The sequence below is a fragment of the Rhinopithecus roxellana genome, chromosome 15 (assembly GCF_007565055.1).
Source record: "Rhinopithecus roxellana isolate Shanxi Qingling chromosome 15, ASM756505v1, whole genome shotgun sequence".
Classification (NCBI taxonomy): Eukaryota; Metazoa; Chordata; class Mammalia; order Primates; family Cercopithecidae; genus Rhinopithecus; species Rhinopithecus roxellana.
Window position 1 is genome coordinate 78,151,654 of NC_044563.1, and position 16,647 is coordinate 78,168,300.

General features: G+C 52.5%; 1 protein-coding gene across 2 annotated transcripts in view; it reads right to left on the minus strand.

Moving 5' to 3' along the window:
* Positions 1-16,374, minus strand: part of TMPRSS13 (transmembrane serine protease 13) — a 28,233-nt gene extending 11,859 nt beyond the window's left edge. The window contains exons 1-6 of one of the 2 annotated variants that reach the window (XM_030917219.1): positions 16,288-16,374; positions 5,725-6,184; positions 4,474-4,578; positions 1,910-1,948; positions 1,693-1,815; positions 1,084-1,213 (exon numbers count right to left, since the gene is read on the minus strand). In XM_030917219.1, the coding sequence (XP_030773079.1) occupies positions 1,084-1,213; positions 1,693-1,815; positions 1,910-1,948; positions 4,474-4,578; positions 5,725-6,184; positions 16,288-16,308 (878 nt within the window). In that variant the 5' untranslated portion in view covers positions 16,309-16,374. The remainder of the gene's footprint in view (positions 1-1,083; positions 1,214-1,692; positions 1,816-1,909; positions 1,949-4,473; positions 4,579-5,724; positions 6,185-16,287) is intronic. The other variant, XM_010367425.2, reaches the window with a different exon arrangement.
* Positions 16,375-16,647: the final 273 nt, after the last annotated feature.

A 16,647-nucleotide genomic window follows, 5' to 3' on the forward strand; every position in this document is an offset into this window, starting at 1 on the left:
TTCACACACATCCTTATCATTACACATCACATCATACTGTGGTTATTGGTTTAAGCCTGTCTCACTGAGCCACACTAGAGGTCCTTCAAGCCTGGGCTCCTGTCTTAATCCTTTGTGTCCAGGTACTACACAGTATCTAGCACATAATAAAAGCTCAATGAATATTCTTTGAATAAGTGGCATTCAAAGACCTGAATGCCCAAGGGAGGTTCAGGCTTGCGTAAGGCCACGCACACAACTCATGGATAAAAGATGCCCATGGTCTTCCATCTGGATTACTCTGATCCCGCTTTTGTGGCTCTGGACAGGCTGAGGTGGGGTAGAGGACTAGTTCCAAATCCTAACCCCCCACCCCAGGTGTTTTCAGTGCTTCTTCTGTAGAGAACCCACAGTGAGATCTTAAACTCTTCTCCCCACGACCTCATACACACTGACAAACCCCAAACTACCTATCTTGAAAACTCAGTCCAAGAGGGAGATGGAGATGTGTGTCTGGGCTGAAAATCAGGCACTTCTTCAAAGTGGAAAGTCATCGCTCACCTACTCCTTCCTCTACCTGTTAGCACTGCCTGATTTGTTTAAAATCTTTAGAGCCAAAGATCCTTATGATTCTGCCTGGCCTCACCTGGCCCATTTCATTCTCCATTTGATGAGGTCTGGCTCAAGCCACGGTAGCTGTAGCTCGAAGTCCATTGAAGGGCTTTGCACAACCTGAGCTTCTAGTTCCGTGATATAAGAAGAAAAGATCTGCCCAAATGCCTACCCAAGGCGTAGGGCCACCACCGCGATGGTGAATGTGATAACGGATGTCAGGGTGCTTTGAGGCAAAGAACCATCTAGGAGTCCGATACTATTACAGATCTATACATCATTATGTTGGCCTCAGGAAAACAATTTGCTCCAGACTCATAGGATCTCAGGGCTTCTGACTCTGAATACCTTGAGGGTGTCCAGAACTAGTGAGATCAGCCCTGGTTCCCAAGGGTCTTTTTAATACAACGTTTCTGCAACATGCTTGAGAGGCCCTATGAAGAGCCTGAGACATCCCTGAAGCCTGGACTCTGGGGCCGGGTTGGGGGTTACCTCTCGAAGCCCAGCTGCTGGCAGATCTTCTCTGAGTAGGAGTCATTCCAGTTGCTGCTACAGATGGGAAGCCACTGATGGGAGGACCCAGAGTAGATTTTAAGCAGAGACTTGTCCCAGTCAAACCTCACTGCAGGGCAAGAAAAAGGCAGAACAGGTCCTCAGCACCTAGGAAGCATCAAGCTCTTGGATGAGCCGAGTGAGGCTCTGAGAAGCGCCTGTCCTGACAGCACTCCTTGCTGAGGCCTGGGAAAAGTCCAGGAACGTGGCCTGGGTCATGGGCGGGTCAACCAGTACTCAGAAGCCCAGGATGCCTAGCATGGACAGAGCCAAGGCAAAGTCACCAGAGTGCTACAGACTGGTGCAAACTGTGTATCAGCTCAAATGGGAGGCAATGGACAGGGAATCATTGGGTCTGGATTACATACATGCACACGTGCCCACATACATACATGCACACACACAAACACACACATACACACACATGCACGCACACACAGATATACACACACAGGTATGCCTACACACACATATATACAAACAGGCACACAAACACATGCACATGTACACACACACACGCACACGCTCGCCCACACCCAGTCCCCTTACCGCAGCCCAGCTCATCACTCTTCAGCTTGCAGTCCACCACCCCGTCACAGCGAACAGCATGCTTGGGACAGCTCTCCCTCTGCTCCTTGTACCTGATCCCTGTGTGGCCCCGCCAGAACCGGACTAGAGAAAAAGAAGCAGACAGCTGGGTCACGAGCAGCTCCACAGAGATGAGATACTGAGCAGCCCAAGGCCCTGGGGGTTCTGAGACACCGACCTGCAATCCCTCTTGAACTCTGGGGCTCTCGTCCCCCATCTGTATGGAGAGAAAGGCTGCTCAGGAATGCTCCGGAATGCTCCAGAAAGCTCCTGCAAGCATGGCAGCACCAGGCAGATTCGAGCAGCCAGCCACCCAGAGAGAGAGAGAAAGAGAGAGAGAGAGTGCTGTGGAGATGGGGACCACCTTGGGAACTCCCCTCCCTACATACTGGCAAATGCAGTGGCCAGAGAAACCACCTCCTCCAGTGTCCCAGAGCTTCCCTCTCAGAACCCCTCTGCCATCCCATCTTCTCTGTGTTCCACAGGGTCACAGCAGATAAATTTCTGTCCTCACAGTCACACACGCAACCACCATCTGTCTGTTCTCAAAGGCGACCATCCTTCCGGTCTCAGAAGCTCCTGGGTTTTTTCCTTCTCCCTCTCCCCTGCACAAGGGACACCCCTATGCTCAGTTCTTTCCCCATGACTTGTCTTTATGCCTTTAAATGTCTTTTCATTCAATCAGCAATTCTAGGTGGCTGATTCCCACATATACAAGTTGGAGCTAAAACAAAACAGTTTTACAAGCCATATGTGCAAATCTGCTTCACGATTTCCTCCCTCTCTAACGGCAATCTCTTTCCAAACCAGGGGCGGTGGGCCCTCCTGCCTGGAGGCACCTCCCGTTGGCTGCCTCACAGATCCAGGTTCTAATTTCTCACCCCGCCTCTCCTCCTCCACCAGCTCCTCAGCCCCACCCCTTGCTTCTCCTCCAGGGCCCACTGTGCTCTCTGTCACCCAGGGTAAAGTTCGCCGGTGTGTGACTGCTCCGTCCAGGTCCCGACACAAATCCCTCCTAATCTCTTGGGCTGGCCCCTCCTCTCTGTGCCCTGGTCTTCCTCCCACATCCTGGGCACTCAACCCCCAGGGAACCCTGGGCAGTCTTCCTTGGAGTGCTCGTGGAGCCCCACATGGATGTGTAGTGGAGAGGGTGCTGGGCCAGGTGGGGAGTCGGGAGGCCTGGGCTCTAGTCCTGACCCCACCAGGTAGCTGCTCGGTGACCTGCAGAAGTTAAGCCACCTCCCTAGCCCTGGAGGTCTAGAGGCCTCCCTGGCAGAGCTTATGGGGACTTCAGGAAATGCTGTGAAACCACGCTGAGAGCTTTAGTTCTATTCTGTGAGCCCACCCATGGGTGCCATCTTGCCCCTCCACGGGTCATTCCCGCCGCTTTCATGGAGCGAGGTGCTCTGTGGTGGGAAAAGGAGGGAGGGCAGGGCAGTAAGTCACAGCAGGCACCATGCCGAGGCCTTTATGTGCATTATGACAGTGATCACCCCACCCAGTCAGACAGGTGGGGAAACGGAGGCTCAGAATGTTAATGGACTTGTCGAATTCACACAGCTGATCGGTGGCAGAGCCGGGGCCTGCGTGGCACCAAAGCCTGCTCTGCCAGCACACTGCCCCTCCCTCAGAATCCCCTTCAACAGCCCTGCGGGCAGACGTTTCCACGCGCTGGTCCACTCCGCCCTTCACCGCTGGTGCTGCCTCTTTCACAGAATCCTTACTCTTTGGCCTGGCGTTTAAAGCTCTCTACAGTGGGGCCCAGCCTTGCCGAACCGAGCAGACGGCCACAGGTCCCTGACTGTTCCTTCTCCACACTGGTTAGGCAGGTCCCTTCCTCTCCCCCATGCTGTCCTTGCCACCTGGCTTCCCACATTTTCTGTGGCTGCTCATTCGCGCGGATGCCCTCCTGGGCATAATTGCTGTCCCACCTTCCAGGTCTTCATCTGGCACCACAGCCATAAGAAGCTATCCCCTGCATCCAGCCCACATAGCTGTCATCCCCTCCTCATAGTCACACTCAAATGCATTTGCCCTTCAAAATTTCCAGCTATTCTCCCAGGAGACTGTAATCTCCCTGAGGACAGGGCAGAATAATGTACATGCACATTTGCGCTGCCTAAAGTTTCCCACTGTGCTGGGCTCATAGTGGACCCCTGAGCAGAGAGCCCTGGGGCATGCCTGGGTATCTTTGCTGAAGAGAATGGGGAAATTGAGGGGGCCTGAACCCCTGAATGCTGAACACATCATCCCATTGACTGAATATCCTTGATAGACTTTTTCCAATCAGTGTTTTCATGTGTTTTTTTTAATAGCTAGTATTTGTAGATTTTGTTCCAGGAATTGTGCTGTTGTCTGATTTACTCCTCATAATCTAGTGAGGTTGGAATGAGATCTTATGGGGCACATAGTAATGAAATGGGTGAATGAATTTTGTCCCATCAGAAGATGCAGAAACTGAGCTCAGAGTGGTTAACTAACCAGCCCAAATAAGCTGCATAGTAAGTGGCACAGATGAGACCCAAGCTCAGGTTCCTCTAACTTCCACACTCTTAACCTGGATGCCCCACAGGGGCCTGGAGGCAGCACAGTCCAAGGCCATTTGCAGGAGTGTCCCTCTCCGGACACAGTAGCCGGGTGAGTGGGTGGTCCCCACACCTGTCCCCCCGCCTGTCCCCATCCCTGGTCCCACTCTGCCTGGCAGTGCCCAGAACCCACCCCTGCACCCTCCGTTCAACTCACAGAGGATGATGAGCGAAACCACCAGGGCAATGAGGAGGAGCACGCACCCGATGAGCGGCAGCCGCTTCTGGCCCTCCCGCCAGGTGAACTTGGGCAGGCTCGTACCTAGGAGCAGGGCAGCAGCAGGGGAAGGTGAGGCTGGAGAGGAGTCTGACGAGGTGGAGAGGGTGGGGGAAGCAAGGCTGTGGCCCAGGAGGGCCCCGTGAGGATCACTCCACCCCAGAAGTTGAAATGAGATTTTATGGGGCACAAGGTCAATGGAATGAATGAATGAATTTTGTCCCATCTGAAAATGCAGAAACTGAGCTCACCCTGCCTGGCGCCAGCAGTCGTCTTTTACTGTGCTCCTCTCTGGGCCAGCCAGGCACTCTGCCTGTGTTCTCTTAATTCTCACGGCAACCTCATGAGCAGAGTCTTATTAGGCCCATTGTATGGATGGGGAAACTGAGGCTCATGGAAGTGAAATCACTTGCCCAGGGTTACTTGGTGAGTTAGTGGCAGAGTTGGGATTCCAATGCAGTGGGTCTGATACCAAAGCACCTCACCCACCCTAGAGAGGGCAAGGCTGTGGGATGGGCCCCAAACTTCGAGTGATCCTCCAAAGCCACGTATCATCCAGGCCTGGGTGTACTGTGGTGGTGGGGAAAGTCTGAATTCTAGGATGGGAGGAGGACAGCACTGGGGCAGGCAGAAACACTGATTCCTTAAGGGCAGACCCAGTCCCCAAGGCCTATTCGACCTCTCTGACTCCCTAATAGGTGAACCATGCAACCCACAATTTGGAAGGTTGGGGATGGACTTGAACACCTGGTCAGAATCTCTCCTTTTCCTCGCCCACCCACAGATGGGCCCGCTGATCATGACCTTGTTCCACTGCAGACCCCAGCTTCTTAGGTAGACCCACAGGACAGCACAAGGAGAGAACCCTGTGACTAACTGGGGGACCTTGTTACTGAAACCAGTGCTCTGACCTGGGTTGTGCAGACTCCAGGGTGACACGCTGCTTTGTTAGTCCTGGCTTCTTATCACCTACCCCCCTTCACGCCTAATTTTCCACGTCTCACGTTTTCACATTTCACAAAAATGTTTCGTTTTTGCCCCTGCCCCCAAGTCCCTCACTGCCCACCCCGCTGCCTCCCCTTCCCCGCATCATTGTCTGCTATGACAACAGAGCACATTGGCTCTGAGATTTCCTCCCTGCCCATGGGCTGCTTCCCAACTCTCTTGTCTTCCCTGCAGCGTCCCCCTTACCTGGGCTCTCCCTGTTGTCCCTGGCAGCTGGTGCTGACCTGGCAGGAGATGATCGGATGGGTACAGCCCCCACTGGTGTTGCTCTAACAAGGTACACTCTGGTTGGGGAGGTCGTCACGGAGGCTGACCTGGCAGATGATGACCTGCCGGATGAGGACCTGGAAGGTGAGGACCGAGCCGGAGACGCCCTGGCTGGAGATGCCCTGGCTGGAGATGCCCTGGCTGGAGATGCCCTGACTGGAGATACTTGGGCTGGTGATGCTCGGGCTGGAGATGCCTGGGCTGGAGATGCCCGGCCTGGAGGTGTCCCAGCTGGAGATGCCTGGGCTGGAGATGCCCAGCCTGGAGTTGTCCCAGCTGGAGATGCCTGGGCTGGAGATGCCCGGCCTGGAGGTGTCCCAGCTGGAGATGCCTGGGCTGGAGATGCCCCAGCCGAAGGTGTTCTTGCTGGAGATGCATTCTGAAAGCAGATCGAAGAGTGTCCCTCCGGCTGCTCCTCTGCCAACTCACCTCAGCTGTCTGCTCTGCTGCACTAGGATATGAATACTCTGAGGCAGCAGCTAGGGGTTGAGCAAAGCCCCCCAGACAAGGAAGCATCTGAGAGGAGGACTGTGTCCAAGGACAGAATGAAAGCTCAAAGAGTCTGCTGTCCCCCAGCTCTCCTAGGGGCTCCCCTGCCACTTAGGACCTGCAGAGAAGGGTAGAGGGAAATGGGCCATGTGCCCGGGGATTGGGGGTCACCCGCTTAGGCTACGCATGTCTAGGAAGGGTTAAAGGAAGAGGCTGCTGGGCTGGTCACTCACTCTGAGACCTCATATCAAGGGAATGTGGTCCCCTATGGGGAAAGCAAAGACCCCTTCTGCCCTCTTCCCTTCCACCTCCTACATCTGTATCCTTTACTTTCATGTATGTGTGTTAGATTATAAAATATTGTTCTTACTATGAGCTGTAATCCCTAGTTAAGCACTAGTTAAGAAAAGCCCTGACCTGCCAACTGAAGGGGCAGAGCGCCAGTGTGAGCTCATCTGAGGGAGAAAAAGAATGCTGTACAAAGGCCAGACTAAGGTCTTTCCATAACATGGACAAGCCTCAGCTGCAGAAGGCCCTGCCCTTCCTTCTGGTGGTGGCCTGGGCCTCGGCTCCTGCCAGAGGTCCTGGCATTGTGGCATCTTCACTGGCCTGCCTGGTCTCCCTTCCTCTTTTGTACACACTCTAAGTCTTCCCCAACTTCAGGGGGAATTCCCGTAAGCCAGGACAATAAAATACTAATCACTCACGTGCATGGCACGTTAGAGTTGAAAATAAACTTTCACATCTGTGGCCTCACGATGGCCTCACCGCATCCCTGGGAGGTTAGTACTTTTGGAAGCCCATTTTACAGATAGGGAAGCCAAGGTTCAGAGCTCAGCTTGCAGAATCACAGAGTCAGGGTTCTACCCCAGGCCTATTTGTCTCTAAGTCTCCTGCCCTTCTTGAGTCAGAAGAGCTTCCCAGCACAGTCTTCATGAACGGTGTGCACAGAGAGTGCTCATTTTGCCTTTGTGGGACTGGTTAAGAATGGGGCCCCGTGGCCCAGGCAGGAAACCTGGGGATAGGGCGGAGGATTACAACAGGGATCTTGGCCTTGTGGTACTTTCTGGTGTGACCCACCGTTGGGCCCTGTGACCTGCCAAGACCAGGGGGTGCCTAGTGGCCCAGAGCAGCAGGGTCAGGTGGGTCCTCAGGTGCTCTGGGTTAGAGAGACCAGGTTGGAATTTGGCCTGCCTCTAAGGCGGCTGGGTGCCCCAAGCAAGTGACTTCGCCTCTTTACATCTCAGTTTCCTATCTGTAAGCTGGAGTGAAGCACCTTGCTTCATGGTACTGAAGTCACAGACCATACCTGTAAAATGCCCGACACACAGTGAGGGCGTGATGAGCACTGGCTGTGATGGAGGGGTTTTGTTTGTTTGTTTGTTGAGTCTTGCTCTGTCACCCAGGCTGTAGTGCAGTGGCACGATCTTGGCTCACTGCAACCTCTGCCTCCCGGGTTCAAGCTATTTTCCTGCCTCAGCCTCCCCAGTAGCTGGGGCTACAGATGTATGCCACTGCAACTGGCTACATTTGTATTGGAATCTCGCCCTATTGCCCAGGCTGGAGTGCAATGCCATAATCTTGGCTCACTGCAACCTCTGCTGGGTTTAAGGGATTCTCCTGCCTCAGCCTCCCGAGAAGCTGGGATTATAGGCACTCACCGCCGCGCCCAGTTAATTTTTTTTTAATTATTATTATACTTTAAGTTCTAGGGTACATGTACACAACATGCAAGTTTTTGTATTTTTAGTAGAGATGGGCTTTCACCATGTTGGCAAGGCTGGTCTCAAACTCCTGACCTCAAATGATCCACCCGCCTCAGCCTCCCAAAGTGCTGGGACAACATGTGTGAGGCATCACACCACACCCAGCCGGTAGTGGGGTTTTGTTTGTTTGCTTGTGAGAATGCTGGGCTTGCTATGAAAAATCTGTTTGAATCTGATTCAACTCTCCATTCCCAATTGCATTTCCTGGGCAAGCGACATAACGCTTCAGTGCCTGATTCCATGCGTGTGAAATGGGCAGACCTTACCTCCTTCCCCCGGATAAATGGGTGATACACATGAAAAAGCCTGGTCTATAAATGTGTGTCAAACCATGACAAAGATAACGGCCCACTAGCACTTTCCGGGATCCCATTCCCACCTCTTCACAGCTCTTTGCAGTTGATATGGTTAGCATCATTTTATAGATACTGAAACAGAGGTCCAGGCAGGTTAAAAACATGCCCAGATTCACACACCACGTAACTGACAGCTCAGGTTCTAGCCAGGCCTGCTAGGAGCAAGGAGGACCTTGACCTACAGTGTCACAAACATCCCCAGGACCTACCTTCGTCTCTTCAGGGCTTGTATGTGCAGTTTTGCACCATTCTGTGATTTGATCCTCACAAGTCTCTCAGTTAGCAAGCTGGGCAGGAATTACTACCCCCAGTTTGTACACAAGGACCCGGGGCTCAGAGAGACCAAACAGCCCACCTGAATGACCTGGTGGTCTTTAGGAACTCTCGCACAGTCTTCTAATTCCCAGGCAGCTCAGGCTGTCTCTACCTGAACAGGACCCTGCCATCCAGCCCCAGCTGCCCCATTAGGAAGTGGCCCAGAGGAAAATGGGTGGGCAGGTGGGGGAGGAAGCTGGGGAAAGCTGTAAAGCTAGAACAGGAGAAGGGAGTCAGGCCAGAGAGGGAACTGGTGGTGAGGGAGCATGGGTGGAAAGCCAAGAACTGCAGAAAGGGCGACACATCCAAAAATGGAATGGAGGCCCTGCAGGCCCTGAGTCTGGAGGTATCTAGCTCTGGTCTGAGTAGAGCAAGTGCTCTGCTGTCAGAGCCTGGGAGGCAGGTGGAAAGCCACTGGACCCCCAGACCAGGGTAAGAGGAGAGTTCTGGAGCCTCAAGACCTAAAGGAGAATTGCCCATGAAGAGAACTACAAGTCCCAACAGGGGCATCAGGATGAAGGGGCAGCCCCCAGACCAGATGAGAGCAGCATCCAGAGTGAGGCCCCCGCTCCACCCCCTGACTCTGACCCTCAACCCAAACCCTCCCAGACATCAAGAAGAGTTCTCATCTTTAGGGATCATCTGAGTATGAGATTCCACACCAGCCTTCTTTAGGCACTTCACAGCCTGCTGTCCCATGCTGCTGGAAGTTCTTCCTGATATCTAACCTGTTATAGCACTAACTCATTTCTTTGCCCCAATTCTTGGAGAACAACTGCTGAGCCTCTAGCCTCCCACCAGAGGCCTGACCTCACCCTCAGAGTAGAGGCCTTCAGCAGCTGGGGAATGGGAAGGGAAGGAGACTACTTGTTTGTTTGTTTGTTTGTTTGTTTGTTTTGAGACAGAGTCTCCTCTGTCACCAGGCTGGAGTGCAGTGGCGCCATCTTGGCTCACTGCAACCTCCACCTCCTGGATTCAAAAGATTCTCCTTCCTCAGCCTCCTGAGTACCTGGGACTACAGGCAAGCGCCACCATGCCCAAATTTTTGTATTTTTAGTTGAGATGGGGTTTCACCATGTTGGCCAGGATGGTCTCCATCTCTTGAGCTTGTGCCTGCCTCGGCCTCCCAAAGTGCTGGGATTATAGACATGAGCCACCACGCCCGGCCGAGACTTCTTATCCAAGGTCCCAGCCTACAAGGGGCAGAACCAGGACCAGAGCCCAAGCTTCCCAAATCCTGGCCTTTGGCAGTGAGCTGGAGACTCAGGAATGGAAGTAAAATGACCAACTCCTTGATGTGTCCTGGTGTCTCCACAACTTGCCTGCAGACCAAAGGCTTCTCAGCCTGCTCAGGGGCAGGTGCACAGGGCGGAGCAGGGGAGTGTGGTCAACTCTGAGCCACGTCCCTGGCCTAACTTTGCCAACCATTCTTTCCTGGCTGTGCCTCTCCTCCACACCTACCCCTGGGATGGTCTCTGAGGTTACCCCTGGCAGTAACATAATTATAAGCCCTTACCATGCCATGGAACAGGCCCACACCCCAGGCTGTCACTGCTACCACCTGGCTATGCCTCTGTAGCTCCCAAGGGTCCTCACCCAAGGCTTGTTCAGGACCCTCTAGACATTTTGGGGCAGGAAGCAGCATGGCAGGAAGGCAGAGCAGGGATCCGCAGGAAAGCAGTGAAGGGCAAGCTACGGAGGGCTAAGAGGAGGAGCCCCTGGCTCCGGGAGTCTTTCCAAAGCCTGTCCCTGGACAGAAGTCTGTAAGAATTTTTACTCCCGCTTTACAGACTGAGAGGTAGAGGCCCAAAACGTTTGCGTGCTTTGCCCAAAGTTGTTCAGGCCCATCTTATAGTAGAGGACCGACTAAAATCCAAGGCCCCCTGCTTCCAGCCTAGGGCTCTCGACACCACAGCTCCCAGGGGTAGCTCCCCCGTGAGGCGAATGGGATGTTTCTCTGGTTTCCAGTTGCAGACTCTGCCCCTTGGGCCGTTACCTGGTAGGGATGGTAGTAAGTTAGCCAACCCCTGAGTATGTCCAGCCCTTGGCCTCTCCTGGACCTTCTGGGGGCCCAGCCAGTGATGCCAGGGAGAGGGGGGCCTCTGTCTTTGCTGAGTGATGCGGGCTCATGGTTGCTTCATCTCAGTGGTTACGGAGCTGCTGCGGTGGATCGAGCCCCAGGCTCTGCATAGTGAGAGTTCTCCAGCCATAAGCAGCAGCCTGAACTTGAGAAATATGCACTTCAGGTCCCCCAGAGCCTGGGCTTGCAGTGTGAACGATCCCATAAAAAGTTCTCCCGCAATTGAACAATGAGAACACTTGGACATAGGATGGGGAACATCACACACCAGCGCCTGTGGTGGGGTTGGGGGAGGGGGGAGGGATAGCATTAGGAGATATATCTAATGTAAATGACGAGTTAATGGGTGCAACACACCAACATGGCACATGGATACATATGTAACAAACCTGCACATTGTGCACATGTACCCTAGAACTTAAAGTATTTAAAAAAAAAAAAAAAAAAACTCTCCCGCTAGTCCTGAAGAATGTCCAGCAGGCAGCAGCAGCTGCGATGATGCATCTTCATGGCCTGAGGGCAGGTGCATCAGGGCCCCTTTCAGTCCAGTTTAAGCCAACTGGGCCTCCCTCATCAGTCCTGGGCCATTCCTTCGTAAAGCTATCACCCAGGGTTGGGCATATCACAGGCTGTCAGAACTGCAAGGACTCTGAAAACCCTCTAAGCCAGGCATGGTGGTGCCGGCCTGTAGTCCCAGCTACTTGGGAGGCTGAGATGGGAGAATGGCTTGAGGCCAGAAGCTCAAGAGCAACCTAGGCAACATAGCAAGACCCCATCTCAAAGAAAAGGAAAGAAAAGAAAACCCACCCAAGCCCTTTATACTATTGATGAGGCGATGAAGGCCCAGAAAGGCTGTGTGACTTGTTCACGGTCACATAGCCAGTTGGGGACGGTGCCAGTTCTAGAACCCTGATCTTCTGGCGCTCATCCTTGGGCTGTTACACAACACTCTGCGCTTCCCCTGTCTGTCCCTTACCAGCCTCCATGAGAAAGGACCCTTCCCAGACAGAGGCCCCCATGGCAGCGTCTCTCTCCCAGTGACCCTGGGCATCAAGGGTGCCCATAGGGTGGGCACAGGCAGACCATAGGCCAACAACCCAGCACTCTGGGCTAGGCAAGAAGAAACTCCCCTCCCTAAACCCTTCTGGAAGCACTGGGGACACTAAGAAAGATCAGGAGCTCCCTTCAACAGAGCCTAAAAACCCTCCTTGCCTGTTGGGAACCTGGGGTGCCCTTGGTCTGTGGCAGGGGAGGCCTGAACCTTTCCCAGAGAGGGCCATGCTGGACTGGGTGACTTTTTTCCCTTCCTCACGGCTAGACCCAGGCTTCACTGTGCCTCCAGGTACCCAAGGCCCTTTCCTACTCTCCCCTCCCTGAACCCAGAGAAACCCCACAAATATAGGTTCCCCTCAGCACACAGGCATCTTCCCCACCATCTCCTCACCCACTACCAGCAGGGCCTGCCTCGCCCTGGGGATGTGGGGCCAGGGGAGCCTCACTTCTGCTCCTAGGCAGGCATGTGACCTTGGGGACAGTCACATCCCCCTCTGGGCCTCACCTCCCTCATCTATAAAATAAGGGTGTTGGACAATCAGCAGTTTTCAAACAGGGTTCCACAGAGCATTTCAGTTTCCATGGAGTTGCCTTGGAGACCAGCTGGTGGGGACTTCGGTGGGCTCTGAGCCCTTACCCCACCTCAGCAGAGAAGATCAACCTTTCAGTTTCATACAGTGGAGTCTACGTAACATTCATTTGAACAAAAGAGGCAGCTGCTACAAAGAACTTGAAAGGGACTGGCCAGGGTAAGTGCTGAAGTTCCTTCCAGTTTCCGACGCCTCCTGTGCACATGAAAAAGCCTGGGAAATCCCTGTTAGACCAGAATCAAGACGCCTCCCTGTTCATTCTTACATTCATTCATTCATTCATTCATTCATTCATTCATTCATTCATTCATTCATCAAATGCTGTAAAGAACATGGAGTGCCCACTATTGCCAAACAAATAATATTTGATTGCCCAGGAACTTGCTGCCTCATTGTTTCCCTATGTCTGTGCCTTCTCTTGCTGCCAGTCCTAGGGGACTGGCGGCAAGTCACTCAGGGCTGGTACATAACGGCGGCCCCGCTAAAGTTTTGGGTATTGCTTCCCTCCTAGGGAAACCAGCCCCCATCTGGTGCTGTCAAGGCCTCCGCTTGACTGCTAAAGCCAGCGTTCCCTGTGGTGGCTTCCCTCGTGCCTGCGCCACCAGTGCCCTGCCCACTTGTCCAGGCACATCCACCCTCATTGTTGCTATACCAAGAGGAAGCTGTTTTGCCAAAACAAGACACTTAAGCTAAGTGGCCATTGTTACAACAGTCATCCTTCCCACCCAGCTCCCCAGCCCAGGGCCCAATACACACACTCCCACACGCTTACACTCACATCTGCCAAGTCTCAGGGGACAACACAGGGGAAAGCAAGGTGGCTGTGCCAAGGGAAGTCTGCTCCGCACCAATGACAATGTGAAATAGAGGATGAGGTGAGGGCTGCACACCTGCAGTGGCATAGGGCAGGTGCCAGGGTCCTTGGGGTGCCTGGGGCTGGGAGACGGCAGAGTGACTTGAGCCTGCGGGTGAGCCATCTTGGGAACTGCCCAGCCCCCTCTGGAAAGGATGCCTCATCCTGGACCAGCGCCGGGCCCCCAGATGGTTCTCACTAGTCCCTAGCACCTGTAGCCTTGGGCTAATTTCGAACCTGTTCCACTTGAAGAAGGCCCAGTATAAGAAAATCCACTCCACAAAGGAACGTTGCTTCATCAATGGGTCTAATTCAGTCTTTCTTTAATAAGCATTGCACTGCTCTGAGAATTAAAAATGTGACCCATTTTGAAAAGGCACAAAATATGCGCTGTCAAGAACAAATGCACATATCTGGTGTGGCGCACCTGCCATCCCGTTCTATGTAATTCCAGACTGTCAGGGAGCCAGAAGGGAGCCTCAGGGGGGGAATTTGTCCAACCTTCTTCTTTGGTGGGAAAGCTGAGGCACAGGGAGAAGGTGTTTGTCCAAATCTGTAAGAGCCAGCGCTAAATTCTAGGCAGTGATGATAAATTTCAATATTCTGTGACTCTGTCTCTATCTCTCTATGCCAGATGCTGTTCTAAATGAGCCTTACTATGGGAAGGACACTATTTTGAGACTCCTTGAGGTAGGTATTAAATTAAGTTTAGCCTAAAGCTGCCTCCTTACATATTTTAAGTTTGGATCAAAAGGTTTCTCCGTACATAATGAACTATAACTCAACTGGACGTGTACACAGACTGTAAGCTACTCTTGTTAACAATCACCAAGTTTGCCCAATCAAAGGCAGCCAACTGTTCAAACCATGTTCAACTAAGGCTGTTTCTGTAGCTCACTTCCATTTTCCAAACGCTACTTGCCTTTTTCTGTCCATAAATCCTCTCCAACCACGCAGCTGTGTGGGAATCTCTCTGAATCTATTCTTCGGGGGACTGCTCCATTTGAGAATCGTTCTTTGCTCAATTAAACTCTGTTAAATTTAATTTGTCCAACATTTTTCTTTTGAGAGTAGTGTTATTATTCCATTTTACAGATGAAGAAACTAAGGTACAGAAAGGTGAAGTGGCTTGCCCAAAGCTGACGGGGAATGTGGTCAGTTCTCTGTCTACCACAACATGCAACTTTCTTTTGAATATGAGAAACTGAGACCCTTCTCCACTTCTTTTCCAAGGTCCCTCTGAAGATCCAGCAGCTGCCAGAGGAGTGCCATCAGGCTCAAGCCCACTGGCCGTCATCTTCCTCACGACATTTTGGAGTTGAGGGACAGAAATCACAACGCATCTGTCTGCAGTAAAGGCCTTCAGGGAGAAGGCACAAGCTCAGGCGGCCAGCTTCTCCCAGCCCACTCCTATATAACCAAGGTTAAGAAATCTGCTGCAGATGGGATTACGAGCCCCAACTATAGGCTCACTTTCTTGGGGGTTCCATCTTAAATAGGGGAGTAAAGTTAAGAACCTTAAATAAGGATGTAATGATTCCATTCTTCCATTCCAAGATAAGTTTGGACAATCTTTTTTTCAGAATGAACATGGTACCTGTCATAATATTTGACACTTAATTCATAGATTAATTAGGAGTTCCCCAGTGAAGTCTATTCTCTGTCCTGTATCCCTCCAGCAACCTTCAGATTGGTCCCTGACTCTGAAGAAATGAGCTTCCCGGGAAGACATCGCCCCATCACCCTGTCTCAGGGACAGACTATCCATCTCCAATGGGAGCATGGCCACCCTCCCGATAGCTCAGCCCTTCTCACTCTTGGGTTTAGGGACCATCTAGTTTACGCTCCCAGCAAATTGCCAAGGAGGAGGCCGCATGGCTGTGACTAAGTGTTCAACTTCTGCATGCCCCTGTGTACCCCGCTTACTGCTCAACAGTAAGAGGCTCTGATAACCTCCCAAGGCCTAGGGCCAAGTGACTTTGGTGAGGTAGAGACAAGAACCAAGGAGCCCAGAACAGAGGGCAAGGGAGGCAGCCTGGGAAAGAAGAGTCAAGAAGGGGCTGGAAGAATGGTGGGAAAAATGATGGTAAAGTTTGCAGAAGCACATTGGGGGTTCAGAATGGACCGCAAGACGACTATAAGCCAGAATATAGGATGAGCTGACGTTTCCCAAACCCAGTGCTGGCCCATTCTTCCACCATATCAGTAAGGTACAGAGAATTTGGAGAGGGGCAGAAAACAAGACCTAAAGGAGAAATGAGAGCACAAAAGGGATTTCCTGGAAGAAAAGAAAGTGGAGGCACAGAAGAACAAAATCTTTGGCAGCTTTCATGTGTGTATGACTGGCTTTCCCACAGAGGACAGGCTAGCTGCTCTCTCCCACCCCAAGAGCAGCAGAAGAAAGGAGCTTGAGTGGTGGCAGGACTTGTGGTTAAACATCAGGAAGCAATTCCCAAGCGTGAAAGTTATTAAGCCCTAAAAGAAGTGACTAAGGGAGGTTGAAACATCCCCTTGAAAATCTTAAATGCACACAGAAAGTCACAGTTTTCTGGGAAGGTTTAGGAGTGTAGTGAGGGGTTTAGACAAAGTGACCTGAATTGCAGTTAGAATGCTTTTGATTTTCCAACCAGCAAAAATGAGATTAAAGTAGATTAGCCTGGATTCCCAACCAGTCAAGTTGATGCTGTAACAGCATGGACGCCCGGCCACAGAGCAGGAACCCGCGACTCAGCCACACAGCCCTGGGGTGCTTACCAGCCAGACCCCAATCCCAGCACCTTCTCCTCCCAGGGGCTCTTTCTAGAACCATGTTAAAAGGAGACCAAGAGATCTTGATCCTAAGTAGCTTCAAACTAGAAGAGGCACAGCCAGTTTCCCCCGAACCTGAAACACAGAGGTGGCCGTCCCACCTGTCTTCCAGCCTCAGCCCTGCTTCCCAAGCGCTGGGAGGATCTGGTCCAAGGCCTGAGGTCACACTCACCCCGTCGCTGTCCCTCTCCATGGTCTCTGAGGGAAGAGTCCTCCAGGCTTAGCTGATGTCGAGGACAAGATCCATGTTGGCCCCTGGCTTCCCAGGCATGTGGGATAAAGGGGTTGGAGGGCCAAGGGCCAGTCCCCACCAAACGGGGCGGGGAAGCCGGTTGGGATACGTGAAGTAATCCCCAGTATAAACAACACAGAACTTGCCAGACCTGTTCCTCTGCCCCTCCTCGTCGAGGCCATCCCAGTTACTCAGCGAATACTGAATTCCGAATACCGGGAACCTGAATCTGCCTTTACTCTTGAAACTGCCCCCACAGAAGCAGTGGAGTGTTCTGAGCTGCTTCTTCAGAGGGGCCCT